Source organism: Salmo salar, chromosome ssa15, assembly GCF_905237065.1.
Source record: "Salmo salar chromosome ssa15, Ssal_v3.1, whole genome shotgun sequence".
Taxonomy (NCBI): Eukaryota; Metazoa; Chordata; class Actinopteri; order Salmoniformes; family Salmonidae; genus Salmo; species Salmo salar.
The window spans coordinates 36,197,591-36,221,943 of NC_059456.1; the positions used below are offsets into that span (position 1 = coordinate 36,197,591).

The 24,353-nt window shown below is 43.1% G+C and overlaps 1 protein-coding gene across 19 annotated transcripts in view; it reads right to left on the minus strand.

Annotated features, from left to right (window-relative positions):
* LOC106571353 (receptor-type tyrosine-protein phosphatase kappa) overlaps positions 1–24,353 on the minus strand; it is a 176,287-nt gene that overhangs the window by 61,632 nt on the left and 90,302 nt on the right. For all 19 annotated transcript variants that reach the window (XM_014144327.2, XM_014144326.2, XM_014144331.2 and 16 more), the window contains 4 exons: positions 23,495–23,576; positions 20,629–20,744; positions 16,914–17,088; positions 10,310–10,603 (listed from right to left, as the gene is read on the minus strand). In XM_014144327.2, coding sequence (XP_013999802.1) covers positions 10,310–10,603; positions 16,914–17,088; positions 20,629–20,744; positions 23,495–23,576 — 667 coding nt within the window. The remainder of the gene's footprint in view (positions 1–10,309; positions 10,604–16,913; positions 17,089–20,628; positions 20,745–23,494; positions 23,577–24,353) is intronic.

The following is a 24,353-nucleotide window of genomic DNA, read 5'->3' on the forward strand; positions in this document are numbered from 1 at the left end:
TACAGTATCCTCAATGGAAAGACTTTGATTTGAGTCATGCATTAGCATACAGAGTAGAATACGCTATCTTTAATGGATGGCAAAGAGAGCAAGCGATACCAGAGAGGTTGAGTAAGGAGGTGAAGAAAAGATGAAGATAAATATATGGATAAAAACCTCAAATGAAGTTGCTTGGGGTTCTCCATAGACAGGGCACCCCATTCAATTACTGGGCTGTAAATAACACATGACCTACAGATCTGACCAATCTCACAGACTTTCTCTCAAACTATCAGGGGCAATTATAGAAGCAAAAATACACAAAATAAATGAACTAGATTTTTAATCATACAGAACATTGCCCCTGAAGTGGTCAAGTCAAATAATGTTTTTAATGGGGGGCATTTCTTGAGCCGGCAGATACAGCGCCATGACACATTAAATCCATCTTAATTGATATGAATTGTTCCCCCTCCTAATCCCTTTCCAGTGCCCGGTGTGGAATGAGACAGGACAAATGGCTTTGCTTTGTAAATATCCTCCTTTATCATGATGAAATAAAAGCTGGCCTCCTTCCTATTGTAGAGTAAGCATTCCTGTGTTTGCATCATTATATGCTGAGAAGCACTGAACAGCTACACAATTAATAATAATCAACATACAGTCAAAATGGTTTGTAAGGCAGCGGGAAAAAAACACAAATACAAAAACATCCCCTCGAGTCACAAAGCAGGATTACTCGGAGGTGCTCGTGATTAAAAATGGAGTAAACAAGCAAATGAGAGGATTTATAGATAGAAGATCCCACATTTTCCCAGAGCTCCAGCAGTGTTGCATTAATTGAGAACACTGGCCAGGGGACTTGGAAAAGTTAAGGAAGAGAGGAAGAGAGGTGCTTCCTACTCAAAAGAGGTGATTACACAGTTGCCTTGGAGGAGAAACACTACATCCACCTCCTCTGCTGACAGTGAGTCTTATTGACAAAAGGATGGACTTGTTTTTATGCCAGGCCTGAGCTATGTATGGTATGAAATATTAGCTGTAACATGAGAGGAACAACACAGAGAGGAAACTCCATTTACCACCCATGCCAAACAGGGTGCATTTAAATAATACATCAGAGTCCATGCTTCAGCAGTCCTGTGTGGATTGTCAAAGTGTCTGAACAACATTCCTTATGATTCATCTTCTACCCCCTCAGCCTCCTATTTCTTTGACTCCCATGTTGGGGGTGGAAAGAGTAATGCCATGCCTATCACAGGAGACTCTCTGGAAACGCCTGAGGTAAGGAAAGTCATCTACCAACTTCCTGTCCCTTGCCATTCACTGGTTGACAGTCATTTATCAAACTAATTTGGCAGTTGGAATGCATTTCCTCTCCCCTTTGAATCGCTCAAACCCCAAAATATCATATTCCAGTAGGGAGTCACACCAACACATGCACAACTCTAACACATACCCTAGAGTATGATCCCAAACGTGACTGCTACCACTAGGACAACGACCAGCTATTATTAATATTACTAAAGTACAACGACTAATGTTTTGATCATTCCACACACAGCGGGTCTCACTGTTTCACTCTCACATTCTGATACTGTATCATCGTGTGCATTTGACACAAATATCTCAATCTCAGCTTCCAGTGCCTTTTAGTCTCACTACAGGCAAATTCATGGGCAACAGATAAGCTAACGTTATAGGGATTAATCCTTATAGAAGCACTAGTACCTCTGAGGTAGATCAGTAGTAACATGAACAGTGTGTGTGTGTGTGTGTGTGTGTGTGTGTGTGTGTGTGTGTGTGTGTGTGTGTGTGTGTGTGTGTGTGTGTGGTTATTTTCAAAAGGTGTCAAGAGGAGAGTACAGACTGAGTACCTAGATCAATAGTATTAATCCCAGTGTACTCCAGGATGTTAATAACATCAATGGGAGCCATAATCACACCGTTTTCCAGGAACAATCATTCACACGGCAAAACAAACTAATCTTTAAGGGTTTTTGAAATGAACGCAGAACTCAAATAATCAAATAATCAGAACTCAAATAATCATTAATAGTATTTCTGGCTGCAGGGCCCCAACAAAATCAATATCTAAGACTGAGCATTGATAATATGTGAAAAGTCAATGTTCATATGGGGGTGGAGGCTTGTGTGTTTGTACCTGAGAGGAAATAGCCCACACTGCATCACTAAACACAGCCGTTGTGGTGAAAATGTTTGTCGTGAGACTCCTAATTGCCGGTCCATTCGGCTTTCAGCAAATAGATGCTGACAATTAGCGAAAGCATACACCAAATCAAACACCTTGACAACACATTAGCGAAAAGTGGAAAATTCCTGAATGAATGCGTTCATTTCAGATCCACAGGACAGGTTGAACTGTTGACCTTGGCTCTACTTAGGATGTTATTGGCTCTACTGTTCATCTGAAGGGCTGCCGATGACTTAATTGAAATTGCCTCAATAAAAGGCCTGCCACTGCAAACGTCAGCTCAGAGAGGTCATTTTGTACACCTTTTTTTCTGTGTAATCAGCAATATGATGGTCAGCCACTCGTGGTCCTCTATTACCTTTACTAATTGGATTGGTGTCTTGCCATGGGCGTGACGTCTGACTATCACACTGACTGAGGTCCTTGGAGAAAACACTGGAGGAGTGGTGCTGATACACAGGCTTCTGTTCTGACTATCAGGCAAAGGGAGCCTGACACTATACCAGTTACTGGACTGTGGATACATCAGCCTCAGCTCAGCCCAGACACGGGATCCGTCCCAAATGACACCGTTTTCCCTATTTAGTGCACTACTTTTGACCTGCGCCCATAGGGGATCCCATAGGGCTCTGGTCAAAAGTAGTGCACTAAATAGGGAATAGGGTGCTATTTGAGACGGATCCATGGCTACTCTTGCTCCATCCCAATGCGCTTCAACGTTAAGGGTGGTATTACTGAAGCCCAGGACTCGTCTATCTGCAGGAGCGAGGCTAATGTAAATGGCTGAGGACCAAGCAGCGCGCTAGCTGGTGGTGCTGCAGAGTTAAATGCTTTTTAAACTGGCTTCAAGAGATACTAGCCTGTGATGCTCTGAAAGCACAACTTGTGCCTACAATTTCCGCGCCCCTGTCGAAATGGAATTAACATAATGCAAAAATCCAAATAAAAATCTGTATGTTTAAGCTAGAGATGAGCTGCGTCTCAATCCACCGAAACCGCCCATATTGCCCTTCCACATCTGCGGTAAAAGGTGGCAGAGCTAGAGCGGTGTTCGTCAGACCATGAGACATCACGAAAATCAGTCTTCTCACAAAAACGTCTGTAGCATCCAAACAAGATGGCTTTCTCTGTTCTTCAAGGATCTGTTGTTCCATGTAGTGACTATGTTATTCAATGCATTTCTATTGGCTAATAGCAGTAATGCCAAATTCAATGTTTCATCCAATATTGCTTTTTATATACAGTGGATTTAAAAAGTATACACACCCCTGTTAAAATGGCAGGTTTTTGTGATGTAAAATAATGAGACAAAGATAAATCATGTCAGAACTTGTTCCACCTTTAATGTGATCTATAACGTGAACAATTCAATTGAAAAACAAACTGAAATCTTTGAGGGGGAAAAATAAAAAAAACTCACAATAACCTGGTTGCATAAGTATGCACACCCTTAAACTAATACTTTGTTGAAGCACCTTTTGATTTTATTACAGCACTCAGTCTTTTTGGGTAGGAGTCTATTAGCATGGCACATCTTGATGTGGCAATATTTGCCCACTCTTCTTTGCAAAAGCATTCCAAATCTGTCAGATTGCGAGGACATCTCCTGTGCACAGCCCTCTTCAGATCACCCCAGAGTTGTTCAATTGGATTCAGGTCTGGGCTCTGGCTGGGCCATTCCAAAACGTTAATCTTCTTCTGTTGAAGCCATGCTTTCGTGGATTTGGATGTGTGCTTTGGGTCGTTGTCGTGCTGAAAGGTGAACTTCCTCTTCATCTTCAGCTTCAGCTTTCTAACGGACGCCTGAAGGTTTTGTGCCAAAATTGCCTGGTATTTGGAACTGTTCATAATTCCCTCCACCCTGACTAAGGCCCCGGTTCCAGCTGAAGAAAAACAGCCCTAAAGCATGATGCTGCCACCACCATGCTTCACTGTGGGTATGGTGTTCTTTGGGTGATGTGCAATGTTGTTTTTGCGCCAAACATACCTTTTGGAATTATGGCCAAAAAGTTTAACCTTGGTTTCATCAGACCATAACACATTTTCCCACGTGCTTTTGGGGGACTTGATGTTTGTTTTTGCAAACTTCAGCCGGGCTTGGATGTTTTTCATTGTAAGAAAAGGCTTCCGTCTTGCCATCCTACCCCATAGCCCATTCATATGAAGAATACGGGAGATTGTTGTCACATGAAGCACATAGCCAGTACTTGCCAGAAATTCCTGCAGTTCCTTTAATGTTGCTGTAGGCCTCTTGGAAGCCTCCCTGACCAGTTTTCTTCTCATCTTTTCATAAATTTTGGAGGGACGTCCAGTTCTTGGTAATGTCTCTGTGGTGCCATATTTTCTCCACTTGATGATGACTGTCTTCACTGTGTTCTATGGTATATGTAATGCTTTGGAAATTATTTTGTACCCTTCTCCTGACTGATATCTTTCAACAATGAGATCCCTCTGATGCTTTGGAAGCTCTCTGCGGACCATTGCTTTTGCTCTGAGATGCAACTAAGAAAATGTCAGGAAAATCCTACTAGAACAGCTGAACTTTATTTGTGATTAATCAGAGTCACTTTAAATGATGGCAGGTGTGTAATGACTTCTATTTAACATGAGTTTGAATGTGATTGGTTATTGTAAGGTTTTTATTTTTCATTTTTCCCCCTCGAAGATTTCAGTTTGTTTTTCAATTGAATTGTTCACATTATAGGTCACATTAAAGGTGGAAAAAGTTCTGACATGATTTATCTTTGTCTCATTATTTTACATCACAAAAACCTGGCATTTTAACAGGGGTGTGTAGACTTTTTAAAATCGACTGTATTTTTTTTTACAATAGCTAAATGATCCTTGGTATGACCATCTTAAAACAATTCCATATGTTAGCTTAGACCCGGGTTAGACAAGGCTTAGACTCTAGAGGGTTAAAACCAAATCAGGTCGGTTACAGATGGCAACATTTGTAGAGGCTGAGGTGCTAGTTCAAATGCACGAGTACAGGCAAATCAAAGCCGTATGGTGCATTGGCGTAGTAAGAGCATTCATTTCCCCTGCCTGCCTGTCATGCAGGAAACTGTTCTAGTGCAAGTGTCAGCTTAAAAACTCAACCACTTCCTCTACACTCAATACAGTGTTTCCTGTTTGAATTTAAAAAGGTGACAACATTTTAACACTCTCCGGTGAAACCACCACAGGGTATTTGGAACCGAGTGGTCTGTTAATTTCATTATACACAATCTAATTTCCAGCTGAGGAGTTTTTTGAGCAGGCAGCGGTATGGAAACAACATTAGGTCCTTGGAGCATAGAGTGAGGTGGACTGCTGAAACTATTTTCAATAAGAAACTGGTCCAAATGAAGCCTCTGCTCACTCTGCCAATCATGGAGCACATATTGAGTAACCTAACATTCGTAGCTCAACATGAGCTTATGATGAGTTAAATCTTATATTTCAAATGTCTAGTTGAATGTATCCTTTAAAGTCCCAATGCAGCTATTTGTATAGCAATACAAAATTATTTCTGGGTAACAATTAAGTACCTTACTGTAATAGTTCTCCATTAAAACTGTCAAAATGAAACATGAATAGCTTATTAGCAAAAAAACAGATTTCGCAAGGATTGTCTGGGAGTGGACTTTAAAGTGGGGAGGGGAAAACAAAAAAATTGAGGTTATTGGCAGAGAGGTTTGGAACTAAATTTGTTATTGTTCTATTAACTTATTTACCGTCTGGTGATGTCACCAGGCAAGCTGAAACTCCACTTTTCTCTTCTTGGCAGTGCTTATGTCAGGACAACGGGGGACTTGCGGTTTAGTCTATGTGGTCTCAGGCAGTCAGGGGTAATTAAGTACAGGTGGGAACTATGGTGGTGCATGACATCTGCTTAATGTACTGGGACCCATGACAACATGGTATGAATGCCACCCCCATAAAAATCAACCAGACACTAACGGACCCACCCATTTTAACACGGCTACAATAGTATTAGACAAAATGGTGGGGAAAGAGAAATATCAGGAATGTGAAGTCTACACAGCAATCAATGGTGGCAGGAACATGCACCAGCACTTATTAGCTTAAATTTCACAGCCTTGGAATTGTTTCTTTGTTAACAGTGAAGCATGGACAAATGATCAATATGTTATTTTGCTGAAATGGCTTGACATTTTGAAGAAATAAATCACATGGGGAGCATGCGGAAAAATATAAATACAAATGCAAACTCTCTGGGGAGAGGCACCTTGACCATTTTCATAATGCGTTTGCTCACCCTGCAAATCAGGAAACGTGAGATTGACTGCGGGCCACCCCACCTCTCTGCTACCCAGGAGCCCATGTCATTTTCATTGTCCTTTTTTCCCTTATCATAATAGTATGAGTGAAAATAAACTGAAGTTCACAGAAAAAGGTTAAACAATGCGACAGGAAGTTTATTTTATTTTTGTAGGAGGCGAAGACGTACATAATACATCACTGAGCATCGTTTGCCATTCTTGGCCTGCACTTGCTCACTGCACCCATTCCGGGATGGGGAGGATGCTTAACATTTATGCTTCAGATAGAAAACAGGATGTCCTGCTTCCTCTGTCCCCTGTCACGTAAGATACACACTATTTGATTGTCACCCGTGATGTTACCTTTGTACAACATCCCTAATGACGTCTTCCAATCACTCAACTTGATTCCAGGTACAAGCTGGAAAACACTAGCTGAAATGATGCCTTACTATGACATTAAAATCGTATTTAAATTCAACTATTAATCTCAAAAGGATTCTTAGGGGAAAAGTAGTCTAATATAAAAGCCTCTATGGCATACATACAGGACATAATAAAAACCCCTGAGCGATATATCCTGTATGTATATATTAGACTAATATTTGAATGTAAGCCCAGTAATCAAAATGTGTTCTGCTGTGACCACACAGACGCTTGGTGCCTACATCTCTCAAATGTGCCATCTAGTCATCGAGGGTGCCTTTAGCTGTGGATATTAGGGTCTATATTAAACTAATGTTTCAAACTAATCCTACCCATTTTGCTAGGTGGGAGAATGCAGTGAGATTTCGGAAAAACTAAGAGGAAATGGAAGATACTGATAAAAAAGCTTCCTGTATTACCATAAACATACAGTATAATACAATCCCGGCAATTCCATGGGCAGAGCATAACTCACTTGGTCAAGGAGAAGATTATTATATGATTGTCTATGATGGATGAAGGCAGAGACATACAGTGCATTCGGAAAATATTCAGACCCCTTGACTTTTTCCACACTTTATTACGTTACAGCCTTATTCTAAAATTGATTAAATCATTTTTTCCCTCATCAACCTACACACGTAAAAAAATAAAAAAATACCTTAATTACATAAGTAGTCAGACCCTTTGTTATGAGAGTGGCCAGACGGAAGCCACTCCTCAGTAAAAGGCACACGACAGCCTGCTTGGAGTTTGCCAAAAGGCAGCTAAAGGACTCAGACCATGAGAAACAAGATTCTCTGGAAAATTTAACTCTTTGGCCTGAGTGCCAAGCGTCACGTCTGGAGGAAACCTGGCACCATCCCTACGGTGAAGCATGGTGGTGGCAGCATCATGCTGTGGTGGGGATGTTTTTCAGCGGCAGGGACTGGGAGACTAGTCAGGATCAAGGGAAAGATGAATGGAGCAAAGTACAGAGAGATCCTTGACAAAAACTTGCTCCAGAGTGCTTAGGACCTCAGACTGGAGCGAAGGTTTACCTTCCAACAGGACAATGACCCTAAGCACACAGCCAAGACAACGCAGGGGTGGCTTCGGGGCAAGTCTCTGAATGTCCTTGAGTGGCCCAGACAGAGCCCGGACTTGAACCCGATCAAACATCTCTGGAGAGAAACCTGCTCCAGAGCGCTCAGGACCCCAGACTGGGGCGAATGTTCACCTTCCAACAGGACAACGACCCTAAGCACACATCCAAGACAACACAGGAATGGCTTCAGGAAGAAGAAAAAAAAAAAAAAAAAAAATCGCTGTGCAGCAACGCTCTCCATCCAACCTGTCAGAGCTTGAGAGGATCTCCTGAGAAGAATGGGAGAAACTCCCCAAACACAGGTGTGCCAAGCTTGTAGCGTTATACCCAAGAAGACTCAAGGCTGTAATTGCTGCCAAAGGTGCTTCAACAAATTATAAAGTAAAAGGTCTGAAAACTTATTTCAAAAATGTCTAAAAACCTGTTTTTGCTTGGGAATTCAAATCAAATTTTAATTGTCACATGCGCAGAATACAACAGAATACAACCTTACCGTCAAATGCTTACTTACAAGCCCTTAACCCACAATGCAGTTCAAGAAATAGAGTTAAGAAAATATTTACTAAATAAACTAAAGTTTAAAAAAAAATGTAAGTAACACAAGAAAATTACATAACAATAACGAGGCTATATACAGGGGGTACCGGTACCGAGTCAATGTGTGGGGGTACAGGTTAGTATAGGTAATTTGTGAAGTGACTATGCGAAGATAATAAACAGCGAGTAGCAGCAGTGTGAAAAGAAAGGGGGAGAGGTGGGGTCAATGTAAATAGTCCAGGTGCCATTTGATTAATACTTCAGCAGTCTTATGGCTTGGGGGTAGAAGCTGAGCATTTTGGTCCTAGACTTGACGCTCCGGTACTGCTTGCCGTGCCGTGGATTATGGGGCATTGTGTTTAGATTGATGAGGGGGCTAGGGTCAGTCTGTTACATCTGGAGTATTTCTCTTGTCTTATCCGGTGTCCTGTGTGAATTTAAATATGCTCTCTCTAATTCTCTCTTTCTTTCATTCTCTCGGAGGACCTGAGCCCTAGGACCATGCCTCAGGACTACCTGGCATGATGACTCCTTGCTGTCCCCAGTCCACCTGGCCATGCTGCTGCTCCAGTTTCAACTGTTCTGCCTGCGGCTATGGAACCCTGACCTGTTCACCGGACGTGCTTGTTGCACCCTCGACAACTACTATGATTATTATTATTTGACCATGCTGGTCATTTATGAACATTTTAACATCTTGACCATGTTCTGTTATAATATCCACCCGGCACAGCCAGAAGAGGACTGGCCACCCCTCATAGCCTGGTTCCTCTCTAGGTTTCTTCCTAGGTTTTTGGCCTTTCTAGGGAGTTTTTCCTAGGGAGTTTTTCCTAGCCACCGTGCTTCTTCAACATGCATTGCTTGCTGTTTGGGGTTTTAGGCTGGGTTTCTGTACAGCACTTTGAGATATCAGCTGATGTACGAAGGGCTATATAAATACATTTGATTTGATTTGATGAGGGGAAAAACATATTGAATCCATTTTAGAATAAGGCTGTAAGGTAATTTTTTTTTGAAAAAGTTAAGGGGTCTGAATACTTTCCAAATGCACTGTACAGTAGACATCTCCTCGTAAGCAGCCTACAGGGCTGTACCTGGACGATATCCCCTGAAAATCTCCCTCTACACCCTGACAGTAGCCGAGAAGAGTAAACGCAAAACTGCAGAGTCTGCCCTCTGAATGTCAATCTGGGAATACAGCTGGTCTATTCACTCCTGAGCACCAGGCAGGGGAATAGATGGATAGTGTCTCAGGCTGATGGACAGGCAATGCCCAGAGTAATGAAACACTGCATACATTCTGCATCATTCTTAATAACCACTTTCCATCTTCAGATTCCTTCTCCGAACACAACCACTCCACTACGTGCTCCCCCATATAACTTCTTTATCTAGTCCTGGCCTTGTTGGTATGCTGCTTAATACAGATGCCATGGCAACCCAAGCGTGTGGGTATCACGCCGCCCTGGCAGAAATGATTGAGAATACCTTTTGCAGGTTTGTCATCATGGACCCCAGGGTAAATACTGGAAAAGATTGTTCTGAAAAGCATGTTAGTTTATTTCCTTAGATCTGAGAGGAACTCTTAGTGAGTGACAGCCATGACACTACCTCCACCAGAAACCTTGTTTATTTTTCCTGGCTTTTCCAATTATGTTTTATAAGAAGGCCCCAGGCAATTATCTGTATGCAAATATCACAGAGCAGTGAGACATGAAGAGAGGTAACAGCGAGGGGAAAAAGACAGAATGAAAAACAATTGCGGGAAAAAAAGGAAGAACGGAGATGGAGACTTACCGGCACACTTTGTCCTGGTGATGAGAGGTGGTCCAGGCTGGCCGGTGCCCCCCTCCCCTGGTCTGGTGAGCAGCACACGGATCTCGTACTCTGTGTCTGGGTCCAGGTGCCACAGCTTGTAGTTAGGGGAGTTGACAGCATGGGTCTCTATCCAGCTCCCTGATGTCATGCGATACTCCACCTCCTTCAGAATGATGGGGCCGTCCCCGAATATGGAGTTGGCATTGAGCTGGATCAGGAGGTAGGTGGGCCCCACGCCCAGCAGCTGAGGGGGTGCGATAGGCCGCGGGGGTTCTGGAGGACACAGGGGGGAATCAAAGCATATGGCTTAGAATAGCATACACCTAAAAGCGTTTCAATTTTTAACTTTATGTAGTTTTGGCAAAAGATTTCCACATCTGTGTGTTTTACTGCAAATTATTTTTCAAAATTATTTTGACTCTTTCTTCCAAATTGATAATCAACCTAATAAGATGCGTCATTGTCAGACCCCCAATGAACTGATCAGCATCAGCAACATGTTTAAGTTAGAATCGTCTTGTTTTTCATCCCTGAGCTAGACCAAACTATCAAACACTCTCAGAATAACCAGATGGTTCCCCTTCCAGTCAGTCTGGATAGGTCTGGAGTCTGGCCCAGAGCATCCTGGACTAAACTGCAAAAAGTGAAATCTAAGCAAGCCTAAATATCTTATATTGAGTAATAATTCACTTAAAATTAGTGAGGGGGGGGGTTCGAACCAAGCTAAATTATCTAAAGTCATTGTCAGATAATTTTGCTTATTTTAACCTAAAATAGGCTTAATACAAGTCATTTATCTTATTTCAAGATATTTTACCTTAAGACGATTAAAGGTAAAAAATATTTAGAAAAATATCTTGAAATACGATAAATCATTTGGGAAATAAGATCCAGCACAGGAACACCACATCATACATTTTTTTAACCAAATCACATTTACTACATTCACCATTCTCACTGCAATAGAAGCTAATGAAACCCTCCCCCTAGAGAGTTAACTAACTAATGGAAGCGTCCTATGTAATGTCTGAATAAACATACTGAGGGACATGAGCAGCCATTGTCATGTCATTCCATCACTTTAAGACCAATATAAGGCCTGTAAAGGGTCTGACGTTTCTTTATGAAGAGGGCTGGCAGACTAAAGCCCATAAGGAGACGTGTTGTCCTCTCAGACGGAGTTGGTCTCTGGCTCTGCACGTCACACAGGCCTCTTTTTCTCTCTCCTCTCTCCCTGTCCAGATGGTTGTCGGCCGATTACTTTGTTGCAGCTATTTCAACAGCAGCGGCAACTCTCAGAGATCACAGCAAGTCCAATCTGACAGTCACTGTACTGGTGCTGGCCCATCCTGCCCATATCATCTTTATGAACTCACGTTACCATCACAAAGTCTGGTATTCACACTTCTGCATATAGTACCTTTTATTAATGTCCACCTGTTCACCCTCCACTTAATCATCTGTTAATCATATACTGCGGGTGGTACATGTATTATGGCACTGTTAGTCTGAGATGGAATCCAGTGCTTTGGTTCAGCCAATCTGATGTGACCTGTGCTTTTGTCTATGGAACCTAACAATTATCTACAAAAAGGCCCTGTTCAGTTTTTAGCCCTGCAGGGCATCCAGAAATATTTTGTTCGTGAGACATATTTGTATTTTCTTGAATTAAGCCCAACAGAAGACCATAAAATTAGAAAGTCATTGTTTAGCTTTTTTGCATTATTAATACCCAGGTGGATGTAACACTATAATAAGCTGGTGAGTAGTGTATGGTGGTGGTGATTATAGTGTCCCAGCAGAACACACAATACCTGAACCCAGGGACACTCCCCTGTAGAGGTTTCCCTATCGTTTTTAAATGTGTTAGTTTCCTTGTTTTCTAAACAAATTCATCTCTCTCCATCTCAGTAGTTCATGAGACACGTGCCGCAAAAATGATTTCCGAATTAGGCTAAGCTGGAAAATAAAATAAACCAATATCATAACAGCATTTGAGATGGACACAGCTATGGTGGGCGTATTGCACTAGTGCCAGAAAGTACATAAGAAAATGCATGTTAAATGTACAGTTCCGTCGGAAAGTATTCAGACCCCTTGACTTTTTCCACATTGTTAGATTACAGCCTTATTCTAAAATGGATTATATAAAAACATTTCCTCAGAAATCTGCACACAATACCCCATAATGACAAAGCGAAAACAAGTTATTTGAACATTTTGCAAATGTATTAAAAATAAAAAAACAGAAACACCTTATTTAAATAGGTATTCAGACCCTTCGCTATGAGACTCAAAGTTGAGCTCAGGTGCATCCTGTTTCCATTGTCTGCAGTATTGAAGGTCCCCAAGAATACAATGGCCTCAATCATTCTTAAATGGAAGAAGTTTGGAACCACCAAGACTCTTCCTAGAGCTGGCCCCCCAGCCAAACTGAGCAATTGGGGGAAAAGGGCCTTGGTCAGGGAAGTGACCGAGAACCCGATGATCACTCTGACAGAGCTCTAGAGTTCCTCTGTGGAGATGGGAGAACCTTCCAGAAGGACAACCATCTCTGCAGCACTCCACCAATCAGGTTTTTATGGTAGAGTGGCGAGACGGAAGCCACTCCTCAGTAAAAGGCACATGCCTGGAGGAAACCTGGCACCATCCCTACGGTGAAGCATGGTGGTGGCAGCATCATGCTGTGGGGATGTTTTTCAGCGGCAGGGACTGGGAGACTAGTCAGGATCAAGGGAAAGATGAATGGAGCAAAGTACAGAGAGATCTTTGATGGAAACCTGCTCTAGAGCAATCAGGACCTCAGACTGGCGCGAAGGTTCACCTTCCAACAGGACAATGACCCTAAGCACACAGCCAAGAAAACGCAGGAGTGGCTTCGGGACAAGTCTCAATGTCCTTGAGTGGCCCAGCCAGAGCCGGTCTTGAACCCGATCGAACATCTCTGGAAAGACCTGAAAATAGCTGTGCAGCAACTCTCCCCATCCAACCTGACCGAGCTTGAGAGCATCTGCAGAGAAGAATGAGAGAAACTCCCCAAATGCAGGTGTGCCAAGCTTATAGCGTCATACCCAAGAAGACGCGATGCTGTAATCCCTGCCAAAGGTGCAGGGTCTGAATACTTATGAAAATGTGATATTTCATTTTATTTTTATAAACTAGCAAACATTTCTAAAAACCTGTTTTTGCTTTGTCATTATGGGGTATTGTGTGTAGACCGATAAGGAAAAAAACGATTTAATACATTTTAGAATAAGGCTGTAACAAAACGTGGAAAAAGTCAAGGGGTCTGAATACTTCCCAAGGGCACTGTATTTCTACGTTTTCCTTTAAGGTCACCTCAGGACTTGGGCTACAGGTAGCCTAGCGTTTAGAGCATTGGGCCAGTAACAGAAGGTCGCTGGTTCTAATACCCAAGCCTACAAGGTGAAAAATCTGTCGATGTGCCCTTGAGCAAAGCACTTCACCATAATTTGCTCCAGGGGCACTGTACTACTATGGCTGACCCCGTGAAAACACATTTCACTGCACCTATCCAGTGTATGTGGCAATAAAACATCGATTATTTTTGGTTTGAATTCCTGAAACTCTTTTTCCTGGTAATTGTATTGGGTCAAAATACTGGATAACTAATAGACAACTAAAACAAACCAGAAACCTTCACAATATATTTGATCAAAAACAATTAATTATTGAACCCGTTGTTTATTAGGTAGAAGTAGTTTTCCAAGAAAACAAACCAACCCCATCAACGGAAAAACTAGAAAGAGGAAAAAGGCCATTTAAATGCAGAGGCAATTGCCAATCTAATTTGTACTTGTACCTGTAGGCGAGGACCGTTCTCATTTCATTAAGATGTTTGGAGGAAACGGCGTAAACACAAGAGAGGAGGTCTGGAGTAACTGACACACAAAATGTCTTCTTTCAACTAAAAAACTATAAATATGCTTCCAATAAAATGCACAGTAGCATGCGGAAGGTTTTAGGCATGGCAGGCACGCTGACTCTCCCCATTTAGGGCTTCATAACGGAGGAGTGAAGATAGAGCTAGTTGGGCTGAGCAGGTAGTTGGGCTGAGCAGGTAGAGTGAGTGAGTGAGTGAGTGAGTGAGTGAGTGAGTGAGTGAGTGAGTGAGTGAGTGAGAGAGAGAGAGAGAGAGAGGGATGCAGAGAAATCTTTCATCAGCTGGCATTATTGCTTCTCCCCAAGCAGCCCATCCATCATGTGTGTGGTGACAGTGTGGAATGATATCGCCGAGCCCTCGCATTACTGCTCCTTGAACCTCGTCTCATCCATCTCTCACATCCTTCAGCAGGCCACGCTAATAAAAATCCGCCTTGCAGTCGCACAACTTACTGACTGGCCAACCTGCAGCTCAACTCTGCTGTGACTGGTCTAACCCAGCCCCAAACAGCCCTGGCTGGAGAGCCATTCTAATACTAATTGATTTTCATTTATTGCCGATATAGTCGACAGTCTCCAAGGCAGTATGTTGATAAAAAAAAACAGTGGGAGGAGAGAGAGCGCTGCAGCAACTTAATTTTGTGTGGGAGGAAACGCTCGTGTCAGCACTGGCTTTTTTAAAAGCTAATGACAAGATCGGAGAAATGACAGTGACAGGGCAGGCCTTGGAACAACAAAGCGCACGCAGCAATCTCCATCTGACTGATGCTGTTACAGGACACAGAGGAGTGATCCCTTCCACCATCTGTCTCCCCCACCTTACCTCCAGCACACAGACACTGTTTGGGGAGGTGGTATTAGGCTATCATCTACAAGGTGACAATCATTCTGCCTCTCAAACCCTGTGGTTAACCAGCAAACATACTACACAAGCCCTCGTGGCTTGGAATTAATCCAGTTTCATATTCATATCATTAGAAAAATATGTTCCTTTCTTGGTGTTTGTCTTTTCTGTGCATTCCAAGTTCTTTCTTTGGCATCATTATGAGGCTTCATCAGAGTTTAACAATCTCTCTTTGAGCCTGGGGTTGTCAAGCAGGAGCCTTTCTTCAGTGTGGGATGAGCTGGCAGTTTGAATCTACTTTTAAGCAGAAAATATCTCCCAGCCTGCTCCTCTGCTGACAGTCGTGTCTGCCACCAATCAGCCAGCTTGTTTACGGCAGGGAACCACACTGTCCCCCACACATACACAGGGGGGGAGATGACAGCACACTATCTACACAACAGTTATTAAAGTGTACACACACATACATGCACAAGAAGACAACCGACTAGAACCCCTTAGATGAAGTACATATTTCACATGGTTTCCTGATCATAGAGCCTTGGATAAGATATGAAATTGAAATACCATATTGAAAACTGCACCTAAGGTCACCTCAGCAATCATTTCAATAAGCCGTAAGAAATAACTTTAACGATCAAAGCCGTGAACAGGTTGCTTTCATTTGTTAAAGCAGAGCTCACCAGGCATGTTTGTTTTAGGCTCTGTTCCAATGAGCAACCTTGTCAATAAAGTTTAGTTTCTACTAGGAAGGGGGAAACATGATTACTCAAAAAGCTCTGGGAGCCACGCATACCTCATGACAAAGTCAATTGTGCGCCACAGTGTGTTGTTTCTCTCACCGCTGGGGGACACATAGATCAATAGTTCTTCTGTGAAAGGAATTTGCCACTGAAATTTTCATTTGTTACAAAGGGGACCAAAATAGCCGGCAGCATCCTCTGTCACTTCGGCTTTGGCAGAGCAGCCACTAATAAACTACTACCCTTAGGTCATAAACGACAATGGGCAACTCCATGCCAGCTCTCATTATGGGCCGCCCGTATCAATGGCCCCAAAATTTCCTTTAAAATTACCATCTTTCGGATCGGTGTAGCAGGATGTCTTCTTTCAAGCGCTAGTGAGATATTGGACCTGTCAGTGCAGTTAATGTTGAACTACCTTCTAACACCAGGGTTCTGGGACCCTCTGGCCCAAGCTAAAAATAAGATTTGCTTTACCGATGCAAAAAAACTGGCCTTCCCTTCCTCTTGGTTGGGGCCAGAGGTAGGAACTTTGAAGAAGCCAAGATTGATTGTCTGCACTAATTCTCTGTGTGGCTGGAGATATGCAGAGCAGCTCAGAGAGAAAGAGAAAGAGAAAGAGAGAGAGAGAGAGAGAGAGAGAGAGAAAGATGTCTCCTGATTATGAGGTGTCTGTTGAAGCATGGCTGGGAGCCAAGCCTCTCTGCTCTCTCCACTGACCACATCTGAGAAGCATTTCCACAAGCAGACTTCAGACATCATGACATGAGAACTTGTGTAATTATTCTCCCTTTTGGTGATTCTCATTTGAATATCCAAATAATATTCAAATTCCTCTGCCTGAATAAACATATGCTAGTTGTGTGTTCCCTCACATATTTATTTTTGATATCTGCATAATGTTTATGAAGGAATCTTTTTGGAGTTTTGCAACTGAGATCAAAACTACAATTGACAAAATTGATGTACACTATTTATTGTAATCAAATACTTTACAATCAGTCAAATACATATGGTAGATTTATGAGGTAATAATCAGAAGCGCATGGATGAATCTACATAACAGGATATCATCTGATGAGGACACACATACCTCTGACGATGAGTCCGGCGAAGTTGGACACACCAGATCCTCTCTCTGACTGGGTGACACATCTGTAAAGGTCTTGGTCCAGACTAGTCACTTCCTTGAGTCTGAAAGAGGCAGCGAACCGCCTGTGGTTGATGTTCTTAGTCGACGCCACGGGAATGTCCTCCCCATTTCTCCTCTGCATGATAAAAACAACAAGGAAAACATATGTGTTTGCACTTATTGGAAGGACGTTGCATTAATCGGGAAGAGGATGATGGCTGATAGCACATAAAAGTGTATCTCGGCAGGAGCCAATGAATGGGTCTGTTAAAGCAGCACTTCCTCTTAGAGCTTATCATCACTGGGATCGTTATCAGACAAGTTTGGTGTCAACAGCAGTGGCTCTTTTACATTTTCACCTCCACAACCGCCGGCACCGAAAAGGTCACATCGCCTCTCTCACTTTTCCACCCAGTCATCCATGAGAGGAGTTCTCTTATTCCCTCCCTACCTCCTTCTCACCTCCATCCCTCTCTCGCTCTATTTCTGTGGGTCTTATCAGTTCACCCTAGGCATTAGGGAGGGCTTAGATCATGCCCTCACCTGAACAGCAATTTTCCCGCAGCCCTAGCTGACAAATTGATTTTACTGCATTCTTTCTTAATAGAAATTTCCCCAAAAAGACGTGGCATTTATTGAGCCAGGTATTGGGTTTGAGAAGGGGTAGAGAGGTGTTTGAGTTTTGAGGACACAATGCTCAGTGATGAATTGTACTGTGGGGTAATTTTAAGGTTACTTTTTCTCAGTTGGTATGATCCATAAACAGTTTGACCCGCATGCTTATACATCAGTCCAGAGGTTCAACGCCATCATCCCAGAAACCCTTGACCCACTCCAATTTGCATACCGCCCCAACAGATCCACAGATGATGCAATCTCTATTGCACTCCACACTGCCCTTTCCCACCTGGACAAAAGGAACACCTATGTGAGAATGCTATTCATTGACTACAGCTCAGCGTTCAACACCATAGTGCCCTCAAAGCTCATCAATAAGCTAAGGTCCCTGGGACTAAACACCTCCCTCTGCAACTGGATCCTGGACTTCCTGACGGGCCGCCCCCAGGTGGTAAGGGTAGGTAAAAACACATCCGCCACGCTGATCCTCAACACAGGGGCCCCTCAGGGGCGCGTGCTCAGTCCGCTTCTGTACTCCCTGTTCACTCATGACTGCACGGCCAGGCACGACTCCAACACCATCATTAAATTTGCAGATGACACAACAGTGGTAGGCCTGATCACAGACAATGACGAGACAGCCTATAGGGAGGAGGTCAGAGACCTGGCTTTGTGGTGCCAGGACAACAACAACCTATCCCTCAACATGATCAAGACAAAGGAGATGATTGTGGACTACAAGAAAAAGAGGACCGAGCACGCCCCCATTCTCATCGACAGGGCTGTAGTGGAGCAGGTCGAGAGCTTAAAGTTCCTTGGTGTCCACATCACCAACAAACTAACATGGTCCACGCATGTCAAGACAGTCGTGAAGAGGGCACGACAAAACCTATTCCCCCTCAGGAGACTGAACAGATTTGGCATGGGTCCTCAGATCCTCAAAAGGTTCTACAGCTGCACCATCGAGATTATACTGACTGGTTGCATCACTGCCTGGTATGGCTACTGCTCGGCCTCTGACTGCAAGGCACTACAGAGGTCGACCGATTAATCGGAATGGCCGATTAATTAGGGCCGATTTCAAGTTTTCATAACAAATCGGTAATGGGCATTTTTGGACACCGATCATGGCACGCCACAAGGAGACTGCGTGGCAGGCTGACTACCTGTTATGCAAATGCGGCAAGGAGCCAAGGTAAGGCGCTAGCTAGCGTTAAACGTATCTTATAAAAAAACAATCAATCAATCTTAATATAATCACTAGTTAACTACACACGGTTGATGATATTACTAGTTTATCTAGCTTGTCCTGCGTTGCATATAATCGATGCGGTGCCTGTTAATTTATTATTGAATCACAGCCTACTTCGCCAAATGGGTGATTTAACAATCGCATTCGCGAAAAAAGCACTGTCGTTGCACCAATGTGTACCCAACCATAAACATCAACCTTAAAATCAATATACAAGTATATATTTTTAAACCTGCATATTTAGTTAATATTGCCTGCTAACATAAATTTATTTTAACTAGGGAAATTGTGTCACTTCTCTTGTGTTCTGTGCAGCAGAGTCAGGGTATATGCAGCAGTTTGGGCCGCCTGGCTCATTGAACTGTGTGAAGACCATTTCTTCCTAACAAAGACAGCCAAATTCACCAAACGGGGGATGATTTAACAAAAGCGCATTTGCGAAAAAAGCACAATCGTTGCATGAATGTACCTAACCATAAACATCAATGCCTTCTTAAAATCAATATACAGAAGTATATTTTTTAAAACCTGCATATTTAGTTAAAAGAAATTCATGTTTGCAGGCAATATTAAACTAGGGAAATTGTGTCACTTCTCTTGCGTTCATTGCACGCAGAGTCAGGGTATATGCAACAGTTTGGGCCGCCTGGCTCGTTGTGAACTAATTTGCCAGAATTTATGAATAATTTTGAATGCTGGCGGTGCTTTCACTCTAGTGGTAGCATGAGACGGAGTTTACAACCCACACAAGTGGCTCAGGTAGTGCAGCTCATCCAGGATGGCACATCAATGCGAGCTGTGGGAAGAAGGTTTGCTGTGTCTGTCAGCGTAGTGTCCAGAGCATGGAGGCGCTACCAGGAGACAGGCCAGTACATCAGGAGACGTGGAGGAGGCCGTAGGAGGGCAACAACCCAGCAGCAGGACCGCTACCTCCGCCTTTGTGCAAGGAGGAGCAGGAGGAGCACTGCCAGAGCCCTGCAAAATTACCTCCAGCAGGCCACAAAAGTGCATGTGTCTGCTCAAATGGTCAGAAACAGACTCCATGAGGGTGGTATGAGGGCCCGACGTCCACAGGTGGGGGTTGTGCTTATAGCCCAACACCATGCAGGACGTTTGGCATTTGCCAGAGAACACCAAAATTGGCAAATTCGCCACTGGCGCCCTGTGCTCTTCACAGATGAAAGCAGGTTCACACTGAGCACATGCGACAGACGTAATAGTCTGGAGACGCCGTGGAGAACGTTCTGCTGCCTGCAACATCCTCCAGCATGACCGGTTTGGCGGTGGGTCGGTCATGGTGTGGGGTGGCATTTCTTTGGGGGGGCCGCACAGCCCTCCATGTGCTCGCCAGAGGTAGCCTGACTGCCATTAGGTACCGAGATGAGATCCTCAGACCCCTTGTGAGACCATATGCTGGTGCGGTTGGCCCTGGGTTCCTCCTAATGCAAGACCTCATGTGGCTGGAGTGTGTCAGCAGTTCCTGCAAATGGCTACCCAGGCTAGTCACTTTTAATAACTTTACCTACATATACATACTACCTCAAATAACCGGTGCCCCCGCACATTGACTCTGTATCAGTAGACCCCCTGTATATAGCCTCGCTATTGTTATTTCACTGCTGCTCTTTAATTACTTGTTACTTGAAACTATTATTCTTATCTGTATTTTCTTTTTAAACTGCATTGTTGGTTAGGGACTCGTAAGTAAGCATTTCACTGTAAGGTCCTGTTGTATTTGGCACATGTGACTTAAAATTTGATTTGTTTTGTTCAGTGGCTAGCCCTGCTCCCAATCTCAGTCCATACCTGCAGCCACAGCCTGTTGTTCACGGTATCCCGGCCGGTGGCGATGCACTGGAAGGTGGCGTTCTGCCCGGCGTTGACTTCCACATCTCCCAGGCGCAGGAAGTGAGGCGATTTATCTACGGGGAAGAAAACAATTACAGCAGTCATAAACGCAGCGCACACGACATGATCAATGCAACCCTGCGGTTTCCCAGCACCCCCCTTTCCTCGCCATGTCAGACGGCAAGTCCTAATAACTACCTCATCTGTCACACAAACACAGCCAGAGCTGAGTGGGTGAAGTGGTTACTGGTAAACACTTTCAATAAACATACACCACTGCTGTGAACGGCCTGGATTATTACAATACACACTTGCACCTCAAATGAAAAGATACTAGTGTTCTAAGAGGGCTGTGGGACAACAGGAAAAAGGAAAGGAAACCTATGAGGTCTGGAAATAAAAGACCCAACAACAACATTAAACTAACATGAGAAGAAGGATGGAGTCTTTTTTTGAAGAAAGAATATTAACAAGCAGAGTTTTGATCTGGACAGCTAAATTATTCATGGTGATTTGGAAGGTTGGCAGCCCAGATGCTGCGTGGTAGTCTGGAGCGGTGCCAGCAGTAATTGAGCACACGTAACTAGGAGGAACGTTTATGAAACAGCGCTAAACTCTGTCTGAACACAACAGGACCAAAACGGTTGTCTGGCTTCACACGGTTGTTAATGTCCAGGGATCCTCGTTACAGATTACCTAACGAGCAAAACGATGGCTTGGATATTCATAGTTTGAATACATTAACTATGACTTTATCAATGTATAGAGACACCAAGTTTCTCTCCTCAACTACAAAGACTTGTGCAAGTTTAAAATTGCTGCATTTAAAATGAATTATCTTTCTTCGATTTGGCTTTGAGAAGGAAAACTCAGTGCCTGTAGTTGTTCTTTTATTTTTTATTCGTGTTTTGGAGTGATTCTGAATTTAATTGTATTCTATAATCAAGCAGTGAATTCAAGTCACAGCCGGAGGGTGATCCTCCAAATTACCCTTAATACTCTGGCGGAAAAACTGATTAGGCATATTTTATGCACATACCATACATACAAAGAGACAGCATCATAGACTGCGAGAGCACTACAGTGTGAGATCTCGAGGCCATTGTGAAGAGAAGAAAAGAGGAGATAATCCAATGGACTAGTGATAGGACCTTAAAAAAAGACCCAAACATAGTGATTTAACTCTAGGGACTATTGCTAAAATAGAGACTGTAAATCACTGTGTCCAATAGTTTGTCAGCTTGGGTGAGTGCTTAGCTAGTTCATTATCATCAGTGCAATGGGTGAATAGAAGCTGGGTGGTTCAGCACACACTAATTTCACACAGAGCTTAGTTAGAGATCCATCCTAGCGTCAAGCTTCTCTTGAGACAGGGATCAGGAAGAGGCCATGGTGCAAAAGAAAATGGCATTTGCTGATTATCCCCTGTTGGTCCCAATCCAGAGCATTTGTTACTGAAGAGCAACCATGCACTTACTAGGACTATGATTGCTTTACTATAGCACTCACTAAACACTCCAAAGTAGTAAATGGTTGAATGATGGAGAGGGAAGGGTAATTATTATTTAATTATTATTGCTAAATCCAACAGAAATGACCCTCTGGAGTGACGCCATTAGCAGATTATCTCCAAATTAGCCTGGGACGTACCAGTCCCCTGAGTCAATCCACTTACCCCGCTGCCAAATGAGGGGTGGCTAGTGCTCAGTACTGCTCACTGCTCAGATAATTTCTCTGGATGCAGCTGTCAATTTAAATGAATGCTGTTACTGTAGAGGCTAGGGCTGTGTCCAAAATGGCATCCTATTCCCTACATAGTGCACTAAAGGGCTCTGGCCATAAGTAGTGCACTATGTAGGGAATAGGGTGCCATTTGGGATGTAACCTAGGAGGAGGTAGCAGGACAGGATACATGACTGGACACACTGGACTGCACCAGTCTAGTCCTCAAAGGGTGTAGGGTACCTAAACCAGCCATTTTACCCACCATTTAGAATTAACTGTCACAACTAACCATGGTGGTTAGTGTAATAAAGGATTGTTACGCTGTTCAAAAGGATTACAGTCCTAGTTAGGAGCTCTCCTCAGTGAAGGTGAAATCACTACCCCTGTTGTTGCTGGTGCTACTAATTGGGATATCTTTACATTATTTAATGTTAATTCTTTTATCATCCTGGATAGACTATAGAACTGAGGGAATTGTAAAATCCAAATATCTCAACGTTCAGGTTGGACCCCATCCACGTGTAAGAGTGTGAATACAAAGCAAACAACTGGACACACGCAGACTTCTCTTTTTAAAATTACATTTATTCAATAATGAAAAGTCTATTCTTTCTAATGGAGTCTCAGATTCTTGGCATCTGTAGAAACTGTCGGAAACATGCTTAACTGTGTCGTTGTACAATGGTCTCTAGCTGAAAATGGTCTCAGGATGAAAATTAAGAAATCCACAAATATATTTAATGGTCAGGTTATCAGGAAGCCAGGGATTTTTTAAGGTTAACGTTCAAGTACCTCATTGTGCTGAAGTGGGTGGAAGCCGGCTATTACAACCCATAAAGCCATGCTGAGAGAGCACAATTATCCTTTATTACACGGCAAATTCATTTATTAGTATATTTATTTATTCCCTCCTGCGCCGACACTGTTGTTTTCAAATGCAGGTCAGCCCACTTTATTATCTTCCAGCAGCAAACCTTGCTCACCTCATCCTTCCCCTCTACCAGAAGGTCACCTTCTTATCTTAATTTGCGGAGCAACAAAAAACCCATCAGCAGCAATGCAGGAGTGTCTGGTAATTACTGCCTGTGTAATGACTTACCACATGGATAGCTCAAAACCTGGATGTCATCAATCGCAATGAAGCCGGTCTTCCCGTCCGAGACCTCCGCCTCAAATATGACCTGTCAGAAAGAGAGAGAGAGGGGATGTTAACAACACTTATTTCCATCAGGTTTTCACAGATTGATCCCCAATGCTCCATCATTCTGTCCAGGACACTTGTAGGTTCCCGACAAGAAGCTATTTGGTACATCCGCTGTGGGCACTTTATGGTGACGTGGGATGTGATCGTAAACTGAAATCAGGCTTGCACACAGATGGGGAAAAAAGGACCAGTTGTGTGGGCAGAACATATGGTTCAGCCTTAATAGGTTGACACACAATGTAAACCAGAGTTTAACGTGTATACCTTTGTGTGAGGGCTAGCAGGCAATGTCTTACATGTATGGCAGTTTTCAATTGCTGCATCCACAATACAAATTGATGGATGGGCCTCTTCGGCCCACTCACCAAAAATGTGGTTATTTGTTGGAATGTACCCAGCTTTTACAAGAGAAAAAGACAGAGTCCGTCGCCCTTATCTGCACTTAGGATATATCAAACTGGCTCACATGGTGTTGTTCTATTCTGGACACATAAGTATGCCTAAGTGTTGGAGGGCCAAAGAGTACAGATGTACATTTCTATAAATGGTCAATTCAAAAGGTTTTGCCTCCACTTGAAGCTGATTATAGAAAATAGCCCTTCAACATTGTGCACTTTGTTTTTCACAGAACACAAGCTTAAATTCATCTTTCTTAGAATTCACAATGTACTAAATCTATTGTGAGATCTAAAGGACACTTTACAGCTGAATCCTGATCCCCTGAATTTCTAAGCATGACTTTCAGCAAGAAAAG